Source organism: Dromiciops gliroides, chromosome 3 (assembly GCF_019393635.1).
Source record: "Dromiciops gliroides isolate mDroGli1 chromosome 3, mDroGli1.pri, whole genome shotgun sequence".
Lineage (NCBI taxonomy): Eukaryota > Metazoa > Chordata > Mammalia > Microbiotheria > Microbiotheriidae > Dromiciops > Dromiciops gliroides.
The window spans coordinates 380910965-380937044 of record NC_057863.1 but is presented as its reverse complement, the minus strand read 5'-3'; the positions used below and the strand labels follow the sequence as shown (position 1 = coordinate 380937044).

At 39.4% G+C, this 26080-nt stretch overlaps 1 protein-coding gene across 1 annotated transcript in view; it reads left to right on the top strand.

Annotated features, from left to right (window-relative positions):
- Positions 1-4737: 4737 nt before the first annotated feature.
- Positions 4738-26080, top strand: part of GPR39 (G protein-coupled receptor 39) — a 280421-nt gene continuing 259078 nt past the window's right edge. The window contains exon 1 of the mRNA XM_043991610.1: positions 4738-5832. Within this exon, the coding sequence (XP_043847545.1) occupies positions 4980-5832 (853 nt within the window). The 5' untranslated portion in view covers positions 4738-4979. The remainder of the gene's footprint in view (positions 5833-26080) is intronic.

Here is a 26080-nt window from a genome sequence, read left to right as displayed (position 1 = left end):
TTATAGGAACATAGTATAGATTCAGAGATGGAAGGGAGGAGATCTAGTCCATTAGTATCTATATAGCTGCAGAAAGTGACCTCTACAGAGGTTAAGTGACTTGTGCAAGGTCACTCTGTAGCAGGTAGAAGAGCTAAGATCAACTCAGATCCTCTGACTCCAAATCCAATACTTTCCCACTGGACTATGAGGAATTTCACCAAATTAATGAGCATTGAAAACTCTAGTTATTCCTATATGCTGCAATATATAATTTTAAATTTTGTTTGACATTAAAAAAATAACAGTTGGGTCAGCTAGGTGGTGTAGTAGATAAAGCACCGACTCTGAATTCAGGAGGACTTGAGTTCAAAGGTGGCCTCAGACACTTGACACTTACTAGCTGTGTGACACTGGGCAAGTCACTTAACCCTCATTGGCCTGCAAAAATTGAAAAAAAAAACCAGTTAATCAAAGATATAATTTACACTGTGGGTTTCATTTTGTTTCTTATGTACTCTTATGTTTGTATTCTTGAAGAATAGAATGCTAAACTTAGAGAGGATACCCAGTAAATGTAGGGTTTCTGACTGACTGATGCATGGATCATGGAGTTTCAAAGAGGTGGAAAGAAGGCTTGGTTTCTTATTTTGCCTTCTGCAATTAATGATGAAAATAATGATGACAACTCATCTTTCTATAGTGCTTGAAAGTTTACAAAAGCACTTTATCTGCCTAACCTTATGAAGCTGCTAATGTGAGTGCTATCATCCCCACTTTACAAAGGAGGAAAATGAGATTTAGAGAGATTAAGTGATTTGTCTAGTGTCTCATGGCTAGTGCCAGAGTGGAGATCCAACTTTAACTCTTTCCTGTCTAACTTTCATCGAGTTTCTTGCCTCTTTATGTCTTAGCTTCCTTATCTGAATTCTCAGGTTTCCTTTTTAAAGTGTTGTCAGATTTGTAGAGTATGAAAATGAGCGATCTCTGCCTTAGAGTTGCTCCAAAGAGGTTTTAAGTCAAAGGGGTCCTAGAATATCCTTTGCCAGTGTCTTCATTTTTGGTTTCTTATAAAAGATGTCACTAGTCAATTATACAATACCATCACCAAAAATATCTGCTGCTTGCCATAAGCTGGTTTTATCTGTTATCAGCAGCTAAGAAGGAGTTCACCAGTTCATAAATAGTCTTGGGGAATTCAAAAGAGTGGTTGGAGATTCCATCCTTCTGGACTCTATTGTAAAGCAGTGAGTATTAATTGGATTGATTCTCACTATTCCATCATGCAGTTGTAATCTTTGTTCACACTTTGGGAAAATGAAATTAGGTGAAAGTAATTGGACAATAATAGAAATCCTGTGTGAGCAGAACAAATTGGAATTAATAACAAGTGTGGCCTGGAATGTGAGCAGCATGGGTGGGAGAAAAGGGGAGTAAATATAGTTATAATCTCACGAAAACTTATAATGATGCCTCTTTTTGGACACTCCCTACCAAATTCAAATTTACAAATATTTATTAAGATTTCTATTAAAGAGTGTTCTGATAGGTGCTAGGAGAAGTATGTGATTTATATAAAACAACTCTTCCCTAATACAGCTTACATTCTAGTGGGAGGGCAGGGTATGACAATTATCTAAATAATTGTTGTCCAAAGCAGTTCATGGTAGATGCATGAGAAGTAAAAGCAAAGTGAATTCTGAGGCAGTAAAAGTCATGAATAACTGGAGGGAGACAATGCCCAAAGGGCTATAAAACTCTATACTCTGAATCAGCAATACTATTAGGTCTGTATCCCAAAGAGATTGAAAAAAAAAGAGAAAAGATCTTTTATATCTATCTATCTATCTATCTATAACTATATCTATTTGTCTATAGCACAGTTCTTTCTGTGGTAGGAAAGAATTGGAAATTGAGGGGATGCTCATAAGTTGGAGAATGGTTGTGGTATATGATGAACTCATCCATAAAATAGTGAAAGAATATCCATTAAATATTAGAAGAACCAGAGCAAGGTCTCCATTATATTTAGCAGATCTTCTATAAAAGATTTATAGGAAGATATAGACAAGAAATGCATTGTACAAGAATGTATGGATCTGTCATCAATATGCCCAAATGAAGGGAGCACCTGTTTCTGTAAGAGCCAGGGTCCAGAGGGGAATAAATATGATTCCAGTGATTCAATCAGCTAATTAAGTACATGCCATAAAGTCACCAATCAATGAACAGTTTGTTTTTCTTTCATCAGCCAGTGGATGAAATGACAAAGTATCATCTATTGACAGTCCACTGTATTCAAGGCACTGGGGGCAGGATTAGAAGGAAGGAGTAAAAATGGTTCCCAGTCTCAGTTACTTATAACTTAGTGGAGATGACAGGACAAATGGAAAATACCAAGAACATATATATGTGTGTTTGTGTATATAATATATATATGTTTATATACATATATAATACACACATACACATACCTATATATACACACATATACATATGTATCTCATATACACATACATATTTATATACAACAAATTATAGATGAATTTATCAACACATATCTAATGATATAGCTAGCCATATGTATGTGTAAGTATATGTGTGCGTGTATCTGCATAATAATAGCTAACATTTACATAGTGCTTGCTATGTGTGAGGAACTGTTCTGTTTTACAGATGTCTCATTTGATTCTTAGAACAACTCTGAGGTGGGTGCTAATATTATTTTCATTCTATAGGTGAGGAAACTGAAACAGGAGTTAAGTGACTTACCCAGGGTCATACACCTAGACAGTGTGGGCTGTATTTGAATTCACATCTTCCTGACTCTAGGCCTGTCACTCTATCCAATAAACCACTTAGCAGTAGATCTTAATTTATATCTATCTCCTTTTCTTAGCTGGATCTGTGATTTCATCAGTGTAGGCAGCTTCTGTGAGGAACTTCCTTTACTAAGAGAGAACATTACTGTAGTTTTTAGCCTTAAAGGGTTGCCTAGCTAGGTATAGTGGGGCACACCTGCAATTCCTGGGTCCAGGGAGGATGAAGTTGATGGATCTCTTTGAGCATGAGAATTCTGATCTGTACAGACTATGCAATCAGGTGTTTGCACTAAGTTCAACCTTAATAAGGTGAAGGAGGGAAATGGGAGATAACATCACCAGGGGCATACCTGCCCATGTCTGAAACAGAGCAGGTTAGAGCTCTCTGCTGATCAATAGTGAGCTCTGCTGTGAGTAGCCCTTGCAGGTCCATCCTGGGTAAGATGTGGCAATATAGTGTTGGGAAAAGAAAAAGAGTTGTTTATGCAAGTGTGGCTATTAAAGCCCCAAACTTCACTAAGCCTTCTGGGATACCATATGTATGCATCTTTGCATATATTAATATTTATGCATACATATGTGTGTATATGTGTTCTGGAATTATTGAGTTGGTGGAAACCTGGATGATTTTCCTGGAGGGGGTGAGTTTTGAGCAGAGGTTTAAAGTAGGTCTCATGAAAAAGGAAATGCCCTTTCCTTTTTGAATTTCCCTTCATTTCTTGAAGAGAAACTTTGGGCCTTCAAGGCAACCCATTCCCCACCTTTTACAAAACAAACTTTCTCTTAAAAACAATTGATGTGGAACGAGTTAGTGACTCCTTTATAATATGACTCTTCCTGGCCAGCTGAAGACAACATTGGTTCATTCTCCCTGTGTGAATTGTCACAACCCTCTTTAGCGGAGCTCATTTCCAGGTTTCTAGTTTGTGGATAGACTGTAAGACCCTCATCCATATACATGCCTCCAATTAAAAGTTTTCTGCAGCTACCACGAGAGCTGTCTGTGCTATGGAGTGAGACTGAAAAGGGAAAAGTGGCATTCCACTGCATGCCCTCATGGGAGGAGTGAGCTCTAGTAAGCCCTGCTCTGAATGGCTTTGGGGAAAAGGCAAGGCTTTGAGGAGATCCCATTAGCCTGGTTTGGACCCTGATCTGACCCTCTGAGACAGTAGCTCAAGGGACTGAGTCCAAATATTTATTTAAAAACAAAACAAGTGCCCCAAAGGCATGATAGTTGAGGCTCTATTAAACATGCCTGCTTCTTCAGGGCTGGGGCTGGTTGGAGAGAGAAGGCACCAGGGCAGCTGGAGAGGCTGAAGCTGTTTGTTTTAGAGAAGGTGCTCCCATCTAAGTCACAGCATATAGCCGAAAGGGTTCCAGCTCTTGCCTAACACTTAGGATTGGACTAGGGTGTGGTGGAAATATGTGTGTGTGTGTGTGTAGTTCAACAAGGAGAGGGAGGGCAACTAGCAATCCCCAAATTGAGCCTTGGATTTAAAGTCAAAGAGAATGGGTCAGCAGAATCCCCTTACACTTCTGCTCTCGTCCCTATCTCTCTCATTCTCTCAGACTAAGGTGCCTGGGGGGAGGGGGAAAGGGAAGAAAGGAGAGGTTTCGGTGACACCTCACCCAGTGCAAGGAGAGCAAGAATCTGATTTCAGGGAGGGTGGTTCCTTTGCTAGGAGCCAAGTCCCGTCCACAAAACTGAGTGTACACTGTATTTGATCAGGTACTTCATTAATGATTAACAACAGTAGTCCCCCTCCTTCACTGCTCTAGGGAAAGAGAGAAAACTAACTAGATGTGGGTGAGCAGAGGTGGAGTTAACACACAGGCTATAGGGGAGGAGACATTTAGTCACTGCTGGGCGGAGTAGCTCTCTTGACTAAACCGACAAACTGAAAAAGTTTTCTTTCTATTTTCTCTTTCACGGTGATCCATGCACTCCCAAAGCCTTGGCTATCCATGTCTTTCCATGGCTCTTTTGAGCTGAAGTTCTTCAAGAAATTTTCAGCTGAGGACAATCATCAGGTGAATTAATTGATAAGGTGAAAATTGCATTGGGCTATCTGCATTATCAGCTGTGCTGAGGTTGGAGGAAAGATTTAGGGGCCCTGCTCTTGGAGGGAAGGTTTGGTTTTACCAGGGAGTGGGTAAGGAACCAGGCTTTCTCTGCTCATGGCTTCCAGCAGAGACTCATCCCCTGACTGCTCCCATGTGATTGACCACACACATGTCCCAGAGTTTGAAGTAGCCACCTGGATCAAGATCACCCTCATCCTTGTCTACTCTGTCATCTTTGTGATGGGTATTGTTGGGAACAGCGTAACCATTCGTGTTACTCAAGTGCTTCAGAAGAAAGGCTACTTGCAGAAGGCTGTCGCAGACCATATGATGAGCTTGGCCTGCTCTGACATCTTGGTCTTCCTCATAGGTATGCCGATGGAGTTCTACAGTGTGATCTGGAACCCTCTGACTACAACTAGCAATAACTGGTCCTGTAAGGTGCACACTTTTCTCTTTGAGGCCTGTAGCTATGCCACACTCCTCCATGTGCTGACTCTCAGTTTTGAGCGGTATGTGGCTATCTGCCACCCCTTCAGGTACAAAGCAGTCTCAGGGCCCTTTCAGGTAAAGCTGCTGATCTGTTTTGTCTGGGTAACCTCTGTTCTGGTGGCACTACCCCTGCTTTTTGCCATGGGCATTGAGTATCCTCTGGTGCAGGTGCCTAACCACCGGGGCCTCCTTTGTAATCGTTCTCGGACGCGACACCTCCAGCACCTTGAGACTTCTAACATGTCCATTTGCACCAGCCTTGCCAGCCGGTGGACAGTTTTCCAATCTAGCATCTTCAGTGCCTTCATCATCTACTTCGTGGTCCTGCTCTTGGTGGCCTTCATGTGCCGAAACATGATGCAAGTGCTAATGAAGGGGAAGAAGGGCACACTGGCAGTGAAAGGACAGCATCAGCTGAGGAAGACAGAGAGTGATGAGAGCAAAGTAGCCAGGAAGCAGACCATCATCTTCCTAGGTGAGTCCCTGTCCTGGAAGGCAGGTGGTCATGCCCCTCCTTCCTGACAATTTTGAGTCCTAGCCCTAAATCTGCGAGTTCAATGAAAAGCAACATCAAGTATCTTAAGTCTAGTAGCAATTCCTTTGCATAAAGATGGGTTTGGGCTTAGTTTGACAAATTGAAAAGCAAGAATAGAAATTGGTCTGATTCCTTTGATTTCCTTTTTTCCTCTTTGATTGGCTGTGGGAAGAACATTGGGTTAAATACATGGTTACATGCTATCACTGTGTTAGCTGCTTTTGCTTAAATTGTTTTTCTTTGTTATAAAGGAGGATTCCTTTTTTTAAGGGATATAAATATATAAGGTGTCCCAAAAGTCTTAGTGCAGTTGTAAGGTTTTAATAGCTTATGACTGCACTAAGACTTTGAGGGATACACACACATATATACATATATTCATAATAGATGCAGGTATATGTATATTTTGTTATATACATACACTCCCCCATATATATCCAGAACTAACTCAGCTGTAAAAGCAAAAGTCATCAATACTTTTTTTGTTTGTTTGTAGAGGTAGCAAGAAGTAGTAGACAGAGAGTTGCACTTGAGTCAGAGATATGTAGGTTCACATTCTGAAAACATTCTGGTTATTTGTCTCTGGGCAAGTTTCTCAGGTTCTCAGTGAATACCCCAGGCAACTCCATAAGATTGTAAACTTCAGACCAGTTGCTGATTGTCACTGATAGAGGTAGAGTCCCCATCAGGGAGTTTGCTACACATGTGACATCATGGACCGGACCAAAAAATAAAAATGCTCACCTAGGAATCAGGAGATCTAACTTCTCTTGAAGCACTGCCACAGACTTACATTGTGGGAAGAATAGTCTTAAATGCATAACTTCTCCTGGTCTCAATTTTTCTATATGTAAACTACTACTCTCTATCCTATATACCTCAAAATGATCTGGTGAAGATCACATGAGAAAATTTATGCAAAATGCTTTAAGGCAAAGGACTGTGTAAATGCAAGAGTATCAGGATATTATTCTAGTATGATATTTCAGTAAAATGTAAGTTTCTGGAGGCAGGGACTGTTTTCCTTTTCGTATTGGTATCTGCAGTGGCTAACCCAGTAGGAACTTAAATGCTTATTAAATTGAATTATGAAGTCCCTCCTTTGCCCTGGAGTCTTTCTTTGGATAATTTCTTTTGGTTCTTATTTTTTCTCCTGTGCTCAGGGAACTACCTGGATCAGACATATTCTAGTGAGGGTGCTATTTCACTACTACCAGCTGCTCTCTCTGCCACCATCTGGAGCCTTCTAAAGAAGGCTGGAGTGCTCTGATATGTCTTCCCTGGGTACTGCTTGGGTGACAACAGTGGTCTGTCTGCTTCCTTATCATAGTCTCCAAATGCAGCAGTGATCTTTTGTCGAGCAGAACCAGAAGGACCGCACAGATTGCTAGAACTTTTTTGCTTGTTTGTTTTCTTTCCAATCCCTGCAAATATCAAATTAAGAGAGGATGAGAGTCTTTTGTTTCCCAAACTTCTGTGATTATTCATTTGCACTTGAGGGCCTTCTTCATTCTTTGAAAAGATAGGCTTCCGGGGCAGCTAGATGGAGCAGTGGATAGAGCACTGGCCCTGGAGTCAGGAGGTCCTGAGTTCAAATCCAGCCTCAGACACTTAACACTTACTAGCTGTGTGACCCTAGGCAAGTCACTTAACCCTAATTGCCTCATTAAAAAAAAAGAAAAGAAAAGATAGGCTTCCCAGTATAAGGTACTATGGAAATCATCTTAAACAGAGGAAAGTGCAGGCCTGAGGCCCTTCAGGATTTTGGATTTTAACAAGGAGGTATTAGAATCATAGGATCTCATACCTGAAGTGGGTCAGAGGTCATCCAGTCCAACTTTCTCATTTTACAGAGAAGGAAATAGGGCCCAAAGAGGTTAAATGACATGCCCAAGGTAATACAGATAATAAATAGCCAGATATAAGATTTGAACCTAGGTCCTCTGACTCCGAATGCATCATTCTTTCCATTATGCCATGCTGTCCCTGAAACCAGATAGCACAACCTGAAAGGACCTTTAGGGAACACTGACCTCAGCTTTGTTGTTGTTTTTCAGTTGTGTCTGACCCTTTGTGACCCAACTTGGGGTTTTCCTTGTAAAGACACTGGAGTGGTTTACCACCTCCTTCTCCAGCTTATTTTTATAGATAAAGAAACTGAGGCAAATAGGGTCAAGTGGCTTTCCCAGGGCCACACAGCTAGCAAGTGTCTGAGGCTGGATTTGAACTCAAGAAGACGAATCTTCCAGACTCAGGGCCCAACACTATTCACTGTGTCATCTAGCTGCCCCATAACTTCAGCTAGTATTTTTCATTTAAAACAAATGAAGGTCCTGAGGCTCAGAATAGAGAAGCAAATGGTTTAGGATTACATGAGCTCAGGATAGACTCCTAACTGGGACCCAGTTTTCCTGACTCTCACCCTACAGATCTTTGTACAGAAGAAGAGAAGGAAGAATTTTCAGTAAATTTTTTTTTATATTGAGTAATTGTCAGAATGTGCTAACAGGACTGAGAGAGATGATGCTAGTTTTCCTGTGTGTTTTGCTGGGGGAAACTCAAGAATAAAGTCCTAAAACTAGAAGGTTAGACCTGGGATGAAATCTTGTGTGTGCAAGGCACCTGACTTGATGACTGAAATTTCATCTAGTAGGACATCATTCCTTTGATTTTAAAGGATCATAAGAAGAGAGCTGGAAGGGACTTGGGAGGCCACCTACCTCAAGTTCCTTATTTCCCAGATTAGGAAGGAGAGGTCCAGAGACGTTAGGTGACATAGTGGGCAAGAGAAGTGGGGTGTGAACCCTGTCCTTCTGATCCTAGAGTCGATGCTCTTTCCACTATAACACACTGACCCTTGCTAAGGTTCAAATCCCATTTTTCTCTAATCCCCATAGGTAACACTTTTAGTAAGCAATTTGTTTTTGTTTTGGTTTTTGTGGGGCGATGGGAGTTAAGTGACTTGCCCAGGGTCAAACAGCTAGTAAGTGTCAAGTGTCTGAAGCCGGATTTGAACTCCGGTCCTCCTGAATTCAGGGCAGGTGCTTTATCCACTATGCCACCTAGCTGCCCCAAGTAAGCATTTTAAGAATGGTTTTTCCAGGGAATGCTTTGGGTCTGACAGTATTCAGAGACACCATTAATTCTGATCTGGGATTGTGATATCCCTTTAGGAAAAAGGGGGAGAGGATTGTGAAATTTCCAAACATAACAGAGGAAATAAAGTTTATTTTCATGCAGAAAAATTGCTATATAACATAACTTCATATTTAGTATTTATCACTATCATTATCTTTATCTTAAATTAATGTTTTCTTATGGAGCTTCTTTTCATTCTCTGGGGAATACTAGGATTCCATTTAAGGGAAATATTGTGTGAAACTGTTTCTAGTCATTAATTCTTTCATGTGAAAGGAGATCAGATACTGGGGAGTTTAGGTAGGAGTCAAGTTAGAAGGAACCTGAGAGGTCATTTAGTCCAATTTCTTCATTTACAGCTGCAGAAAGGAAGACACAGAGATTAAATGACTTTCTCAAGATCACATAGATTGTACGCGGTAGAACCATGATATGAACTCAGCTCCCTTGACTGTGGATCCAGTTTTCTTTCCACTGAACTATACTCCTTTTATAAAGTATCAAGTCTGAATTTGTGAGTAGTGAGTAGGGAACAGGTAGGAAAGGGGTGGTGGTGGGGGGAGGCTCACAATTTTGAGTAGGGCTTCTGGGGCTTACGGAGTTATTGGAAGGAGTCAGGGAATCCACATGCACACGAAGCATTGCCATTTTTAAATTTAGCTGCAACATAATTCATAGCTTTATTCAGTATGATAAATAAGCAAACATAACTTTAGTGGGCTGAATAAGTACATGTATTTCATGCATATACACATTACTATTTTAAAATTGTATATTGATGTTGGTGATGAACATAAAATACAAATTCATGTAAAATGTATTATTCATGGTAATTTTTTGGCACCATATATTCATTTAATATCACATGGGGTAGGGACCTATGAAATTCTTTATGTTCAAAATGGATGTTCACATTCAAAGTTGGGAACTGCCAGCCTAGGGCTCCGTACTGAAAAGCCAATAGAAATAATTGAGAGTGGTTTCTCTTTAATTTTTGACCAAGGATTATGTTCTAGGGGTCTGTTTCTAGTTTTCTAATGGAGTCCTCACCTCTCACTAATGATGTTGCCTTGAGGTAAAAAAAGAAATCTCAAAGTTGCTTGAGTGGAATCATCGAATTAACAAAAGAGAGATCATTTAGCCTAGCTCATTTTGTTCAGCCCTTCACTTCCCTTTCTCTTCACCAATGTAGACTATTGATGGTGATCAGTTTCCTTATGTAAGAAGTACTTCATGGTATAAGAGATACTGACCTTTAGTATATGCCCTCTGCAGCTAGTTTTCTAAATCAATCTGCCAGATCCCCCCCCCATGTTGTATTTCAAATAGCTTTTAAAAAATATGATTCTCACTAATTAACTCAAATTAGGAAATAAGTTAATGAAGTGAAAAGGAAGAAACCATGCCCTGCATCCATCAGATTGGTATAATGCCATTTACTTTGTGGCTTTCATAAAAATGATGCATTGGGGGCATTTTTAACCCATAACGAATGTATACATTGTTTACAAATCGCTGAATTTCATGTGGTGACTTTGTTGTTTTTTTAGTATTTCATTTAACAGATGGAGTAATTTAAAACAAATATTTGTGCATTTCAAACATATTTTTCATTTAATGTGAAATGTAAACGATGACATGGAGCAAGATGTCTTTGAAGCTCTCTTCAGGCAATAAGAAAACAATTAAAGATTTTCTTTCTCTGGTTGTAAAAAAGCATGATTTCTGCATAACAAAAATGGAATTCATAAATCTATGCATGATGAGGAAGGTCATGCTAAAAATATTAATTTTCCTTCTTGTGTCTTTCACTGCTGTACCTCTGTCTAGTTGAGCTCTGAATTGGAGAATAATGAAAACAAATTGGAATCTGGGAGAGAGTGAGACAGAGTAAGAGTAGTTTCTGTTGCTCCTTGGGATCTCTCAAGCAATTTGCAGGAGAGGACTATGATGATGCAAAAGTGCAGACTCTTGGAAATATTAGTGCTTCTACTTGTCTATTGTCAGCAGTCTCCATGAGAATCAATAATAGGCTCACTATCCCGGTTGTAAAGGTTTCCTAGGTTTGCTTAACAAGGGCTAGTGACAGTTTTGCCATCAGCAAGGGCTTGCATAACTGGGTTATAATTCGCTGCCATTATGTTGGGGGAGCATCAATTGCATTGAATATTTTTAACTGGAATGTGAAGGCTAAAGAACTTGGGCCTTATTTTATTTTTTGTTTAAATGACGCCTTTTGCATTTTGAACCGCCACTGACATTTCCTGATATCCTCCTTCATGCCTCCTTCTCCCACTCCCCAACTACTCCCCAACTCCAGCTTTCTTATCATAAAGGACAGTTCAGCAAAACCAACAGAAACAGTGACAGCATTTAATAGAGTATGTGACATCTGGCATCTGTAGTCAACCCATCACTACCATATGGACAGAACGTTTATTTTATCGTCTGTCCTCTGGAAGCAATAGTGGTCATTGCCTTTATTGTGAGTTCAGCTGCCATTTAGTATTCTTTTCTTCTATATTATTTTAGTTACTGTGTATTTTGTTCTGGTTGTGCTTTCTTTGCTCTGCATGAGTTCATACAAGTCTTCTCATGTTTTTCTGAATTACTCATATTTGTAGTTTCCTATGGTGTAAGAAATTTCCATTCTATTCATATGTGACAATTTGTTTAATCATTCTCCTTTCTAGTTTTTTTTTTTTTTGCTACCACAAAACATGTTTCTGTGAATATATGCTACATATGGGGCTTTATCTATTAGGTTTTTGACCCAAGTATTTAGTAATCAGATCCCTGAGTCAAAGAGTTTGAAAAATTCAGTCATTTTTTCCCCTCATAATCCTATATTTGTTAGAATAGTTAGATCGGTTCACAGACTGACCACTCCAATACTGGCTTCTGCTTTTCATTAAACTCTTTCACAATTTGATAAGTTATGAATTTAAGCTTGCTTTATATGGGACAAGCTGGAATTTCTAGATGTGTGAAGCAGACTTCCACAGTATTCAGTGGGAGTATTTTCACTATAAAAATATGTGGGTGTGCACTGCTACAAGAATCAGATTTTGCTAATTCACATAGATTGGAGACAATCACAGTATAGTAGCTAAATACAGGGTTTCCCAAAAGTCTTAAGGTAAATTTAAGCTTATTGAAGCTATAAAACTGCATTAAGGCTTTTGGGACACACTGTATCTTAGAGGAAATGCAGTTTTGTTGCTTTTAATACCATATGGTAACTAGAACTAGGTGTACAAAATCCTCTACTAATTAGATAAGGAACATTTGTAATGAGATATCAATTGATTGTAGGGCAGTAACTACATTTAAAATGTTTGAAGGTGCTTAAACTATTCTTAAGTACTTTAAATACTGGCTTTTCCTACCAACATGCTTGTTGACATATTCATTTGCTTGCCAAATACTTTCTTTACACATAGTGCCAAAGAAATTATCATTGTAGTATAAATTGAGACCTTGAAAGGATCATAGAGACAATTGAGTCCATCACACTCAGATTTTATAGGTGAGGAAACTGAGTCACAGGGAGTGTAAGTGACTTACCAAAGGTTACATACACAGTAAGTTAGTGTCTGAGTCAGTTTTTGAACCCAGGTCTATCCTGACTCCAAATCTAGTGGTCTATACGTTATTACTCCAGGCTGCCTCTCTTTAATAGTAACTTTGATGGAATCACATTAAATTCCAAATGAATTGTAAATTCATTCCTATATGCATGTTTTGTTTTTGCCTCAAATGTAGGGATATTCAAGAAACTGTATATATTGACCCAAGTTATCCAGATTATCACCTTCATTTCCCCAGCCCCTTAGAATTCTGTCTATTCAAGTAATCAATCTTTTTCTTTCAGCATTTCATGTTTTCTTCTCTAAGAGTCATTTCTCAGTCATAGATTGCTTGTTTCTTTTGATCAAAGTGGCAGACAAATGTAATAATATGACTTTTGTTTGTAATCAGCCTGTCTCTAGGATTTTCATTTCTCTGCAGGAGCAATACATATCTCTCTCAGAAAGGACAATTTGAAGCCCAATTCCCCATTCATTAGCAAACCTGTCCTTCTAGCTTAGTTTGGCTCTAAAGTAATACTTTGCCTTGTGTATACTACCTGTCATGAAGAAATAAGGCAGTGGAGTTATAAGAAGAACATTTTTTTAAAAAAGACAATAAATTTACATTTGCTTCTCTCTCTTCACTTATATCTAATTATTTGCCAAATCCTGTCAACTGTGTGACCTTGGGCAAGTCACTTAATCTCAGCATTGCAATTTCCTCATCTATTAAATGAGGTCAGTGGACTAAATGATCTGTAACATCTCTTGCAGATCTAGATCTGGTGATCCTATAATTCTCTCTTGGCTTTATCTCTTGCATCAGCTCCCTTGTCTCTATTCGTATGGTCACAACCCCCATTTATTCCTTTTTTCCACTCATTTGGATTTTTCAGACAACTTTTCTGGCTTAGCTCTTGGCACCTAGTCTGTACCTTTCAATCTATCTGTAACACAGCTTGTCCTTTTCTTTTTAGCCTCCGTGAATTTACACATATCCGGAAAATCATATATAATCTAATAGTAAAAGACTTTATAAGACTTTAGAGCTGAAAGGCATGTGAAATCACTGGGCCCAGCACTCTCCAAAGGGGAAATTGTAGTTCAGAATGGCAAAATAAGTTGCCAGAGGTAGTTATTAGCCAGAAAAGGTGCTAAAATCTGGGAATTTGAACTCTTGGGCTAGTGTTGTTGTTGTTGTTGGGTTTTTGTTTGTTTGTTTTTTACTATAACCTCCTCCTTCCGTCCTTGCAGATAGGTGGCACAGTGGATAGAGCACTGGCCCTGAAGTTGGGAAAATCTGATTTCAAATCTTGCCTTAGACAGTTGCTGTGTGACTCTCAGCAAGTCACTTAACCCTTAGTTGCCTTAAAGAACCAGGTGCATTTCCAGTCTTCCTGATGTATATCTTGCCACTGGACCCAGATGGCTCTGGAGGAGAGAGTGAGGCTGGTCAGCAAGTCATTACATCACCTCTCAATGTTCTCCTAGAGAATAAAAGACAAACAAGAACCTTTCCTCCATACCTTTATCTACTGAAATCATTCTCTTTCTTCATGAACCAGGATTTCCCTCATACCAACAAGATAAAAGTGATTTCTACCTCTTCATCTTTCTTATAAAACTCTGGCAGATCTGGAGCCCCTCCATTTGACCTCAAATCAACAGTTATTTAAGCATGTCTTGTTACCCCAATGGACTATAAGCTCTTCAAGAACAACAACTTTATTTTTTTTTTTTATGTTTGTGTTCCCAACACTCAGTACAGTATCTTCCACTCACATGGTATTTGATAAATGTTTGAACTGAATTTGCTAGTATAGAGCCTGTGGTCTGGTGGAAATTAGGCTAAATGATGTCAGAAGATGTGGGGCTAGTTTCAGCTATGCCAATAACTCACTTTGTTGCTTTAGGAAATTTCCTTAACCTATAGGTGGCAGCATTTGGAGATGGGGAAGATACCTTGGAGGCCATCTGGTTCAACTGCCTAATTTAAAGGATGGAGAAAGCTGCAACCCAAAGTGGTTCAGTGACTTGTCCAAGGTCACACAGACAGTAAGTAAAAGAGACAGGATTCAAACTCAGGTTCTTTGACTCCAAATACAGAGCTCTTTTCATAATTTTATATGACCATAGAGCCTCAGTGTCGTCATGGGTATATTATAAAAATTACTGCCTAGCATGTAAAAGATATTAGTGTACGGATCAAATGACAAAACATATGGGAAATACCTCAAAAAATTTGTTCCTGTCTGTATGGGACAGATTTAAAAATATTGAAATGCTAATTTTCCAATATATATGCCTGCCATTTTTATATGAGGCCTGATGTGTGTTCCAAAGCAAAATTAGCTCCCTTCTTTGAAGATTTTTGAAGCTTTCCATAATCATTCCACCCCCCCCCCAAAAAAAAAGTGTCAGAGGAGTAAGAGGACATGGACTATCCTACTCACTGACCATTGGCAAGTCACTGGTTTTTCTGGCATCAATTTCCTCATTTGTATACTAATGGATGATCTCTGAGGTCCTTTCCAAGACTAATTCCATCCATTAACACTTGTCAGTATCATCTAGTTTATTTTATTTTTAAAGATTAAGACCGTCTATCTCACCCAGAATGGAAGTACAGGGGCTACTTGTGGGCCCAATCCCAGTCTGATCAGGTTTGACCGGCTCTATTTCTGACCTGCTTCATTTCACCCCTCCTTAGGCAGCCTGGTGTCCCCCCACTTTGGGGGTGGTGGAGTCTTGGAGAGAAATTATCACATTAATGCTGAACTTAGTGCAAACACCTAATTATCCTACTGCAGCTCAGAACTCCTGAGCTCAAAAGAGGCATCATCCTCAGCGTCCATAGCAGCTGGGATTACCGGCATGTTCCCCCATATCCTGCCAGTATTATAGTTTAGCAATGAGCTTTTGTCTTATTGTTTAGTGTGTGTGTTTGTCTTACTCCTTTTTGAGCTTGGTTGCAAGCTCTATAGGGTTTAGGATATGTCTTGTGCTTCTTTTGTATTCTTTATCTGGGAACAATGCCTTGCACAGAGGATGTACTCAATAAATGCCTGTTGATTAAGAATTATTCAATCTCAAATCAGTCTATTTGGATAATTTTTAGAAAAGACTAAGGACAGCAGGAGATTTGCTGTGCTCAGGATTTCTAGGAAACCACCTATATGATTTGTTTCATACCACATTTTTTCTAATACTGATCAGGGACTTTAGAATAAGGATGATTATAACAATTAGTGCAAATCTACTTTAAAATTTGTGAAGCACAAGGTCATTGTCAGGATTAGATAAGAATGTATAAGCAGGAACTACAAACTCCTTTGTAAACCTTAAAGCACTATATAAATGGTAATTATTATTATTGTTGTTACTTCACACAACATAAAGGACTCAAGAAAAAAAAAGATTTGTGAAGCAGCAATGCTGCAAGGGAGGAAATTTAAGTAGTAGTATTCTCATTTTATAGATGAGGGACCAGGAGCTCTGAGATATATCCATGACTTGGCCATGATCACATGACCAGTTATTGTCTTCAGTTGGATTTCAATCCAGGTCTCCTGATTCGCCACCTAGCAGCCCCACTCCTACCCACTTTCCATGGAGGAGGGTGGGGAGAATAAACCATAATAACTAAAAAAAACATGCTGGGGCAGTTAGGTGGCACAGTGGATAAAGCACTGGTCCTGGATTCAGGAGGACCTGAGTTCAAATCGGACCTCAGACACTAGACACTTACTAGCTGTGTGACCCTGGGCAAGTCATTTAACCCTTCATTCTTTTCGCATTCAATTCCTGAAGACTTGGCTTAAGGTGGAAATGAGAAGAGGATTTCCCCTCACCTCACTTTTAGTCTTGTCTATAGTCTTGTCTATAGTCTTGTCTATAGTGTGTCTATACTCTTGTCTATAGCGTGAGCTCCTTGAGAGCTTTTTCTTCTTCTTGTTCAGTCATTTTGTCATGTCTAACTCTTTGTGGCCCCACTTGGGGTTTCCTTGGCAAAGATATTGGAGTGCTTTGCCATTTCCTTCTCAAGTTCCTTTTACAGATGAGGAAACTGAGGCAAACAGGGTTAAGTGACTTGCCCAGGGTCAAATATCTAGGAAGTCTTCTGAGGCCAGATTTGAACTCAGGAAGATGATCTTTCTTAATTTCAGGCCCTTCAGCATTCTGTCCACTGAGCTACCTACCTGTCCTCGATGTCTGTTTACCTTTCTTTTTATTGTCAGCATTTCACATAGTAGGCATTTAATAAATGTTTATTTATTGACTGAAAATAGACACAATAAACATTTGTTGACATGAATGAATCCGTGGAAGAAAAGGAGACTGACTCAAGATGAGCTCAGCATCAGAGGCTAATGTCTCATTTTTTTCTTGGGGAGACAATGCTGAAGAATTTCGCCTCTTCACAGAAACTGAGCTCATAGAAATTGCTTAGTTTCAACCCCAAGATGATCTTTCTTTGCAAATGATCTAAGTCCTTTGAAGCCTTTTAGAGGCTTAGACAGCAAGTGGGAAAACTTGCCTTTTAAAAAATCTACTTTAAGCAAATAAATCCTCTGATCACCAGTTCCTAAAGAGTAACATCAACCATATGTACCTAGCAGAAGTCACCATTATATGTACCTGGCAGAAATCACCATGAATTGAAAGTGATTAGGCCTGTGTTTAACAAGCCTTGTTAAGCTGCATTTAACAAGGTGCTAAGACTTCAGAAAGGACTTTAAAAATATTTCTTCGCAGGCCCTGTCATCATTTACTAACAAGGGAATGCTTTACCTTTATCACATCATAGGCTGAATCATAGTTAAGTGGCTGGAACCTGTAAAAACCACCACTTGTAGAAAGCTTTAAAGGACTCCCTACATTTCAATTTTTAGCATATTTTTCAAACTCCATTCCAGGAAATAATAACAGAAAAAATTCCATAGTCATGTTCTAATTATGTATTTCTTTTTAAAAAATGAATATTTATTTTTCTCCTTTATTTGATTGTCTGCTTCTTGGGGGTAGAAATCATGCCACTTTAAAAATATAGTTAATATAGTGTATCAAGTGGTGTACTGCTAGGAATTTTTTAAACACTCAATAATGAAGTGGGAAAGAAGGAAATCAGCATTTATTAAGCACCTATTAAGTGCCAGGCACTGTGCTAAGCACTTTACAAGTATCTCATTTGATCCTCACAATAACCTGGGGAAGTATAATGATATTATTATCTCCATTTTACAATTCAGGAAACTGAGGCAAATGGATGTTAAGTGACTTGTCTGGGCCACTGGGCTAGTAAATATAATGAAGCTGGATTTGAATGCAGGTTTGCTGAATTTGAATGCACTCTACTTTGTATCTGCTGCCCTTCCTGATTTCAACTCTGGGGAGGAGTGGGGGGGGGGGAGGAGGGGCAAGCTACTCCTCTCAGGATAAACTCACTACTTTTATACTCACTATCATGCTGCTAACTGAAGCCCAGATTGATTCCACTTCCCTCAGCTTCCTTTGCCCTCCAATTTGAGGGCTAGAAGGCAGAGTAGCAAACTCCTTATAGGGGGTAGAAACTTGACTCTCTCATTTTACTGCATTTTGTATCAGCTGTCTTGCCTGCTTTCAGCTCCATAGGATAAGAAGCCCCCACAACAAGTACTTTCTAGTGTCCTTTTCCCACCTCCCTAATTTTCCTGTCTCCTTTGTTGTGTTTTCTTCTCCTATAGATCGTAAGCTCTTTGAGGGCAAGGACTATCTTTGTTTTTATTAACTATATTGTGGTGCTTAGAACAGCATCTGGCACAAAATAGATACTTAATAAATGTTTATTGGATTGGATTCAATTAAGTCTTCCTGACTGAAGGTCTAGTGCTCTATCCACTGTGCCACCTAGCTGCCTCAATAGTTACCTGATTCAACTTGTTCTCTATGGGCTACCTGAAATCTTTTATTCTCTCTGAAACCTTTCCCAACCATTTCAGTACAACATGATCTTTTTTGTTCTCTCTACATATGCACTGTCCAATCACTCTCCCATTCCTTCAGCATTAAACCTTTTGAAAAATTATCTGCATAGATTGCCTTTACTTTTCCTTATCATCTACTTGGTCTTCAATCTTTTATTTTCTTGAATTTTTATATCTATCTTTTCCTTTTACATTACCTACATTTCCCAGTATAACTCCTTCCCCACCCCTGAGAGAACCATTCCTTATAACACTAATAAAAAAGAAAAAAATATTTAGCAAAACAGGAAGTCAGGTTATATTCAATGTTTGACACTCTTAGTGCCCCACTTCTACAAAGGAAGTAGGTACTTTCTCAGATTTCTTCTTTCAGTCCAGCTTTGATGAGTACACTTCATTGTATTCAGTTTTCATTGTTTTCTTGTTGTTGTTCTTGCTATTTACTTTGTCATATTCATTGTTATATAGTTTTCCTGCTTCCACTCATTTCAATTGGCATCATTTCATGTGTCTATTCATCCCTCTCTGTATTCAGCATTCTGGTTTCTTACAGCACAATGATATTCCATTACATTCATGTAGCAGAGTTTGTTTAGTCATTCCCTAGTTGATGGTCATCTATTCTATTTCTGGATTTTTTCTGTTTCAAGGAGAGAAGATCTCCACATTTTGGTATATACAAGGCTTTTCTCTTTGTCATTGACCTCCTTGGGGTCTATATCTAGCAGTGGAATTTGTAGGTCAAAAGGTATGGACATTTTAATCACTTTCTTTCCAAAATGTGTTTCATTATGGTCCCCAAATCCTCATAATTGACCTTCTACAATAGCCACCATTCTTCTTACACTGCTCCTAAAAGTTACTAATGACTAATTGCCACAACCAATATTCTGCCCTTGTATCCCTGTCCCCAACTCCTCATCCTATTTTCCTTCTCTGTAGTTTTTGATGCTGCTGTCCCTCTTACTAGATAATCTTTCTTTTCATAGCTTTGTTCTCTTCCTATCTTTATAATTATTCTCATCTTCCTTTCATCATCTTCCTATCCCTGAGTTCCCCTCACCCCATAACGATATTTCCCTAAGGAGCTGCCCTTGGTTCTCTTCCTTACAATATTTAGCACATAAGTATATAATCAATGATTTTTCATTTGCTCATTCATTCTCTCTTTACACCTTCTCCCTTCATGACCTCATTTACTCCCATGGCTTTAACTACCACATACACCCAGATGACACCCAAGCATATATCTCTAACTCTGACTTCTTTTTTCACCTCTCTGCCAGGAGATTCAGTACCTCAAATTCAAACCAATTTTATTTTTCTTATTTTTAAAGCTAAGCTTATTTCTGATAATTCTTTCTGTCTGTGGCACTACCATTATGTCAATCCCCTATATGTGTAACCTTGGAGCTAGCTTTGATTTTTCCCTTTGTCTCACCTCTCATGTCCCATTAGTTGTTAAGCCCTGTCATCTACCTCTCAGCATCCTTTGCATTTGCTTCTTCCACTCTATTCCCAGTGCTATCACCCTCATATATAAGCACTTATCCTCCAACTGAACTATTTAAAGAACCTCATTACAGGTATTCCTCCCTCCACCATCTCCCTCTTCCAATATATTCTTGATACTTCTACCAGAATTTTTTTTTATTACACAAAGATTTAGTCACGCTACTGCTCTGCTCTGCTCTGCAATATTCATTGGTTTTCTATTACCTATTAGTAAAGTTCCTTCTCCCTTGTGTGGCAGTCAAGTCTATACAAAACTTGATATCACTTTACTTTCCATTGTTTCATTCATTACTTCCCTCTATGCACTGTGTACTCCAGTCAAATCTGACTCTTCTGGCTGCTGAATTCCCCATGTCTAGAATGCATTCCTTTACCACTCTTGTCAATTGAGTTGTTACCCATATTTTAAAATCCTTTCAAAGATAACCTCTTCTAGGAAGCATACTTTTATTTTTTTTCCCTTACCCCCAGTTATGACCTTCCTTTTCCTGTGTATAATGGGAAGACTTTCCAGCAGCAATGGAAGTGTTTTTATCCTCTCATTATCTTCCCTGGCTCTAGGTCATCTCAGACCTATGAAAAGACTTGCCTTTACTAGGCTCTCTTCCCTATTATGCTCCTTCTTCTGGGTTGCTTGATTCCTCACATGACTTTGATGAGATATAGAAACAGAGGCTTAGAAAGGTTAAGCGACTTCCCCAAGATCACACATCAAATAAATAGTAGAATTTTAACTTAAACTTACATCTTTTGACCTAATGTTAGGAAGGAGTCTTAAGAAATTGAATCTGGAATTTGCAGCAGTGATTTTCAATGGATATTTTGAGGCAGACCATATACCCTATTTTCTGATAGCTTACAATGAGTGGCTCCTTTCTTCAACCAATAGATCCCCATCCTGCCTACCTACCATTCTAAAATTGTTTTCCTTCACTCCCTGCAATGAAATAACATTGCCCAGTTATTTCAGCAGTATAGTGAGGTACAGTGTGGCAGGAAGTGTTGACTTTGTCTCCCTGTTCATAATGTTGAGGCTTAACAAGCAAGGGATGGCTGGTACTTTGCCCTAAGTGGTAATATCTAGAATGGGGGAGGGGGCAGAGAATGTTACTTTTCCACTGAGGTCCAAAGATCTCTTTGCTAGCTTATGCCCTTGCAGGGGAAGAGGGGACATTAGCCCCAGGAGAATATGAAGGATTGGTGGGAGAAGAATGAAAAGCTATAGGGACAGAAGGAACTTCGAGGTTCCATGGACTCTGACTCTCAACCAAATGCTGCAAAAAAGAAAACTCTTGGTGGATGAATGGTAGTCAGTGAAAGACTTACCCTGAGAGAGGCTTGGTTTACTGGATTAACTGTAGGTTGGAAAGGGATTTCCTATTTACAGTTGAACTGAAAAGAGAGAACCCTTCAGTGGTGGCTACCTCATAGCAAGTTCTTCCTCACCACTGAGGAGCACTTCAGCAAGTAGGCATAATGGAGAGAGTGCTCCACTCTGGGGCAGCAAGATCTGAACTCAGTTCCTGCCTCATGTACTTCATGGCTGTGTGAACTGCTTCAAGTCACTTCATTTCTCCTAATTTTACTGAGACCTTAGTAGCCTCACACTCAGTGGCCTCCAGGGTTCCTTCTAGCTCTAAACCTATGATCCTATGATGATTCTAGGAATAGAACAGGGTGTTTAAACTTACATTATTTGGGGCAGCTAGGTGGCGCAGTGGATAGAGCACCAGCCCTGGATTCAGGACGTCCTGAGTTCAAATCCAGCCTCAGACACTTAACACTTACTAGCTGTGTGACCCTGGGCAAGTCACTTAACCCCAATTGCCTCACAAAAAATTACACTATTTTACATATTAAATTTCTTAAGCATGAGAACATGGGTTATGGTAGGGAGGCAGATCATATAGTTCAGGTACTATGCTACTTGAAAAAAGAGACGTGGGCCCCAGGAGATAAAAACCACCTGTACCCTGATAGAGTGAAATTTGGAGGACTGATGTGAATCTCAGGAGAGGTTGCTGAGTAATGGTAATGGTAATGAAAGGGTTCAGAAGTGCCTGTGTGGAGCAGTGCCAATATTTACTCCTCCTTATGCTCCAATGTGTCAAGGAGCATGAAAGGAATTGAACTCAGTACCAGCCAAGGGGCCAGGGATACAGTGGTTTCTAAGAGATGTCAGGTTTTTGTGAATTTAAGAAAAGGAAGAAAGGTCTAAGATAGGTGTTACCTCTTTTCTCTGATCGGACGGCTGTAGGATGGAGTGCTAACCTTCTCCCAAAGCCTTCCTTTATAGAGGAACCTCCTCCTGGCCTTCCTGGTACCTTCATTTTCCCATCAGCTCCTCAGCTTGACTTCATCTCCATGGAGCAATGTGACCCCAGGCTGGGTACCCACTGGTGCCCCCCTTCCCTACCTGGATCTTCAGCTTCCTTTTGAGTGTTGTCTTCCCCCATTAAACTGTAGGCTCTCTGAGGACAGGGACTGACTGTATCTGTTTCTTATTTATATCCCCAGCATTTAACACAGTGGCTGGCACATAGCAGGCACTTAATAAATATTTATTGGATTGTTATCAGTAAAATGACATCCTAAAGGGAACAATATGAACAATTAAGGAGTAGGGAAGACTTGGAACTGGATGAGCAATTGAGGAACAGTAGCAGGGGGACAAGTTTTTGCCCAGGGCCTGTGATTCTGAGTCAAAGGCATTCAGAGAATGCCTTCTCTTCAGAGAAGAGAAGAGTTTGCTAACCATAGGAGAGTGGTTTTCTTGCCACTTGGCACTTCCTGGTTATAAACCTTCTTCTGTATTTTCCACAGAGTCTAGCATGGTCCTGATCACAGAGTTGAACTAGACTTTAAGAGGAAAGTCCTTTGTTTAGGATTTAGACTCTTCATCACATTAAGAGGTGAGCAGTCAGATTCTGGAGGTCTATGAAGGCATGCTCTAGCCAGCCAACTCCTCAGCCAAAGGACTAGAACTGAGTTAAGATCAGGACCCAGATCAAGAAGAAATATAGACAAAAGAGAATAACTGAGAGGAGACCAAACATCCCGTACCTGTTGGAAGACTAGGATTAACTATAAGAATCTTTATAAATTGTAACCCAAAAATAAACTCCTTGAGAAGAGATCATTTTGTCCTTTATAATTATGTGCCTAGAATCATGTCTGATATATATTGGGTTCTAAGTAAATGCTTGTTGATTGTTTGTAACTATTTACCTATCCTACACTAAATAGCCCCTTATAATTCCTCACAGTAAATTTCCTTTACATTTCTCAATGTTTGGTATGTTGTCATTGGAGGGTAGGGGAGAGAGAGAGGAGATATGAGGAGTTGGTGTAGATGAGCTCAAAGGTCTCTTTCAGTCCTGAAATTCTGTGATTCTATAATTCCAAGTCAAATGTGTCTTCTCTTGCCATTGTCTCAGCCATTTCCAAACCGTGTGGCCTGTACTTTGACCATCAACCTCATATCCTACTACTGGAAGCCTGGGCCTTGTCCCTAGCATGCTGGGCTCTGATATGTGAGCTTTTGCCTTAGCTTGCCCAGAACTAGGTCTCCATGTCTCTATTTGGACATTTCTAAACATGGCAGTAGTCTCCCTCCCCTTCCAATCTACCTTTTATGCACTGTCTTCCCCTATGTGAGTTCCTTGAGGTGAGGGACCTCAAAGTTTATTGCTTTGTGGGTTGTCTAGACTTAAAAAAGTAATAGAGAAAATGTTAATAATGCACATTAAACTTAAAAGGGTGTCAATTTTTTTGTTGTTTTGGTTGCTTGTATTTGTATCCTGAGGGCATAGCATAATACCTGATGCATAATAAGTGCTCAATGAATGCTTTGTCACACATTCATTTGTTCATCCAGAATATACCCAGTGCCTAGAAGTTTACTCTGAAAACCCCTTAGGGACAATAATTTTGCCAAGTGATCAGACATCATGAAAATTTGTCAGCCTTGTCTAATGGATTGCCTGTCACTAGGAAGCTAGCTGCTTCACTGCTAGGGAACATTAATACTCCACTAAAATTCTAGGAAGTATTTAAACATACCTCACATTTATATAGGACAGTTGGGTAGGGCAGTGGAGGGAGTGTGAGGCTTGGAGTGAAGAAGACATCTTCATGAGTTCAAATCTAGCCTCAGACACTTCCTAGCTGTGTGACTCAGAGTAAATCCCCTAATGCTGTTTGACTCAGTTCCCTCATCTGTAAAGTGAACTGGAGAAGGAAATGGCAAACCACTCCAGTATCTCTGCCAACAAGATGTTAAATGGGGTAACAAAGAGTTGAACATGACTGAACAATAGCACATTTGTATAGCCCTTTACAGATTCCCGCCCTGCCCCCCTTGGGGCAATGAGGGTTAAGTGACTTGCCCAGGGTCACAAAGCTAGGAAGTGTAGCCCTTTACAATTTTAAAAACATTTTCTTTGAAACACCCTTGCAAGGCTGTCTTTTATTATCTCTAATAGACAAGACAGTTGACTTGGAGTGGTGAGAAATCTGCTAATAGTCATATAACTAATATCAGAGCTAGGATTTGAACCCAATTTTTCTGTCTCTAAGTTAAGTAATGTTTCTACTATCCAACATACTGCTGAAACAGTTTTCATTTAGCTCAGATGGAAAAAGAAAGGCTAAAAAAAATCCCAATGAAATGCCTGAAAAAAGGGATATCGGAATCACACATGTATGCATATTCTGACCTTTCGTACTTCCCACCAGTTTGTAGAGCTTGACAAGATCTCCTATATTTGCACAAGCTTTGAGTAATAGCTGTCCCTGAGCAATGGAGTGCTTTGTCCACATCTCATCAGCTTGCATTGTGTTCCTTGGGGGTGTCTGTGTAGTTGGGTAGCAGTAGCATTATTTGTATATGACAGATAATATGGAGAAGTCAGACTGGTAACATTATTGAAGCTATGGCACTTGTTAAATTTGGAGCTGGCTTTGAAACTAAAGGCATTCACACAGAAATGGAGTTAGTCAGCACAGTTAAGAGAAAGAAAACTTAGCAGGTTTATAAAGGGAAGGCATATATGTATTTTTTTTTCCTCCAGGAGGGTGAAAAAAAATCTACTCCCCTTTTATGAGAAATAAGAAATGATATAATGATATAGATTTTTATCAGCTTTGTATCTTCCAAAGAATTATAATACATAATTATGAAGAAATAACTTTCTTTTCAGTATTTATAGACAAAAATTTGAAAGACTAAATATCCCATCAAAGTGATAGCCACAAAGTTTGCCTATAAAAGGACCAGCTAATGAATCAACCTTGATTTTTCACGTGATAACTTGATTTGTCACCATCATTGACTGAGTTGCCTTGGTTATTGAGGGTCTCTCCCTAGATACTGAAAAAAATCCCTGTCCATGTCACTTCTTTCTCTCATGGTTCCATATCTCTTTGTCTTCAGACCTTTGCTCCAAGCTCACCTTTCCCATAAGCCACCTGGCTCTAATCAGTCGAGCATCTCTTCCAGCAGTTATTCAATAAATATTTTTTGAGTGCCTATCATTTGAACAATGCTGTACTCTGAACTTTGGGCAGGGGTGTGCTGGAGCCAGCTCATACTGGTGCATGAGAGCCAATTGTTGCATTTTCAATGTGAGCTTTTACACCTCAGAAACCGGCTCGATCTATTGTTTTGTTGATTGTCTAGTCTTAAAAAATGCTAGAGAAAATGTTTACAAAGCAGATTAAACAAATGTGTGTATATTTCTTTTCCCATGGAACTGACAGTTAAACATTTATTAGCATGTCTCTGACTTTGGGTCACACAAAGACCTACAAGACACAGTGCCTATTATAAGATCTTAAACCTATAAGGTACCTTAGTGATCATCTAGTCCAACTTCTTGTTCAGTCATTTCAATTATTTCTGACTCTTTCTGACCCTATTTGAGGTTATCTTGGCAAAGATACTGGAGTGGTTTGCTCTTTCCTTCTCCAGCTCATTTTACAGATAAGGAAACTGAGGCA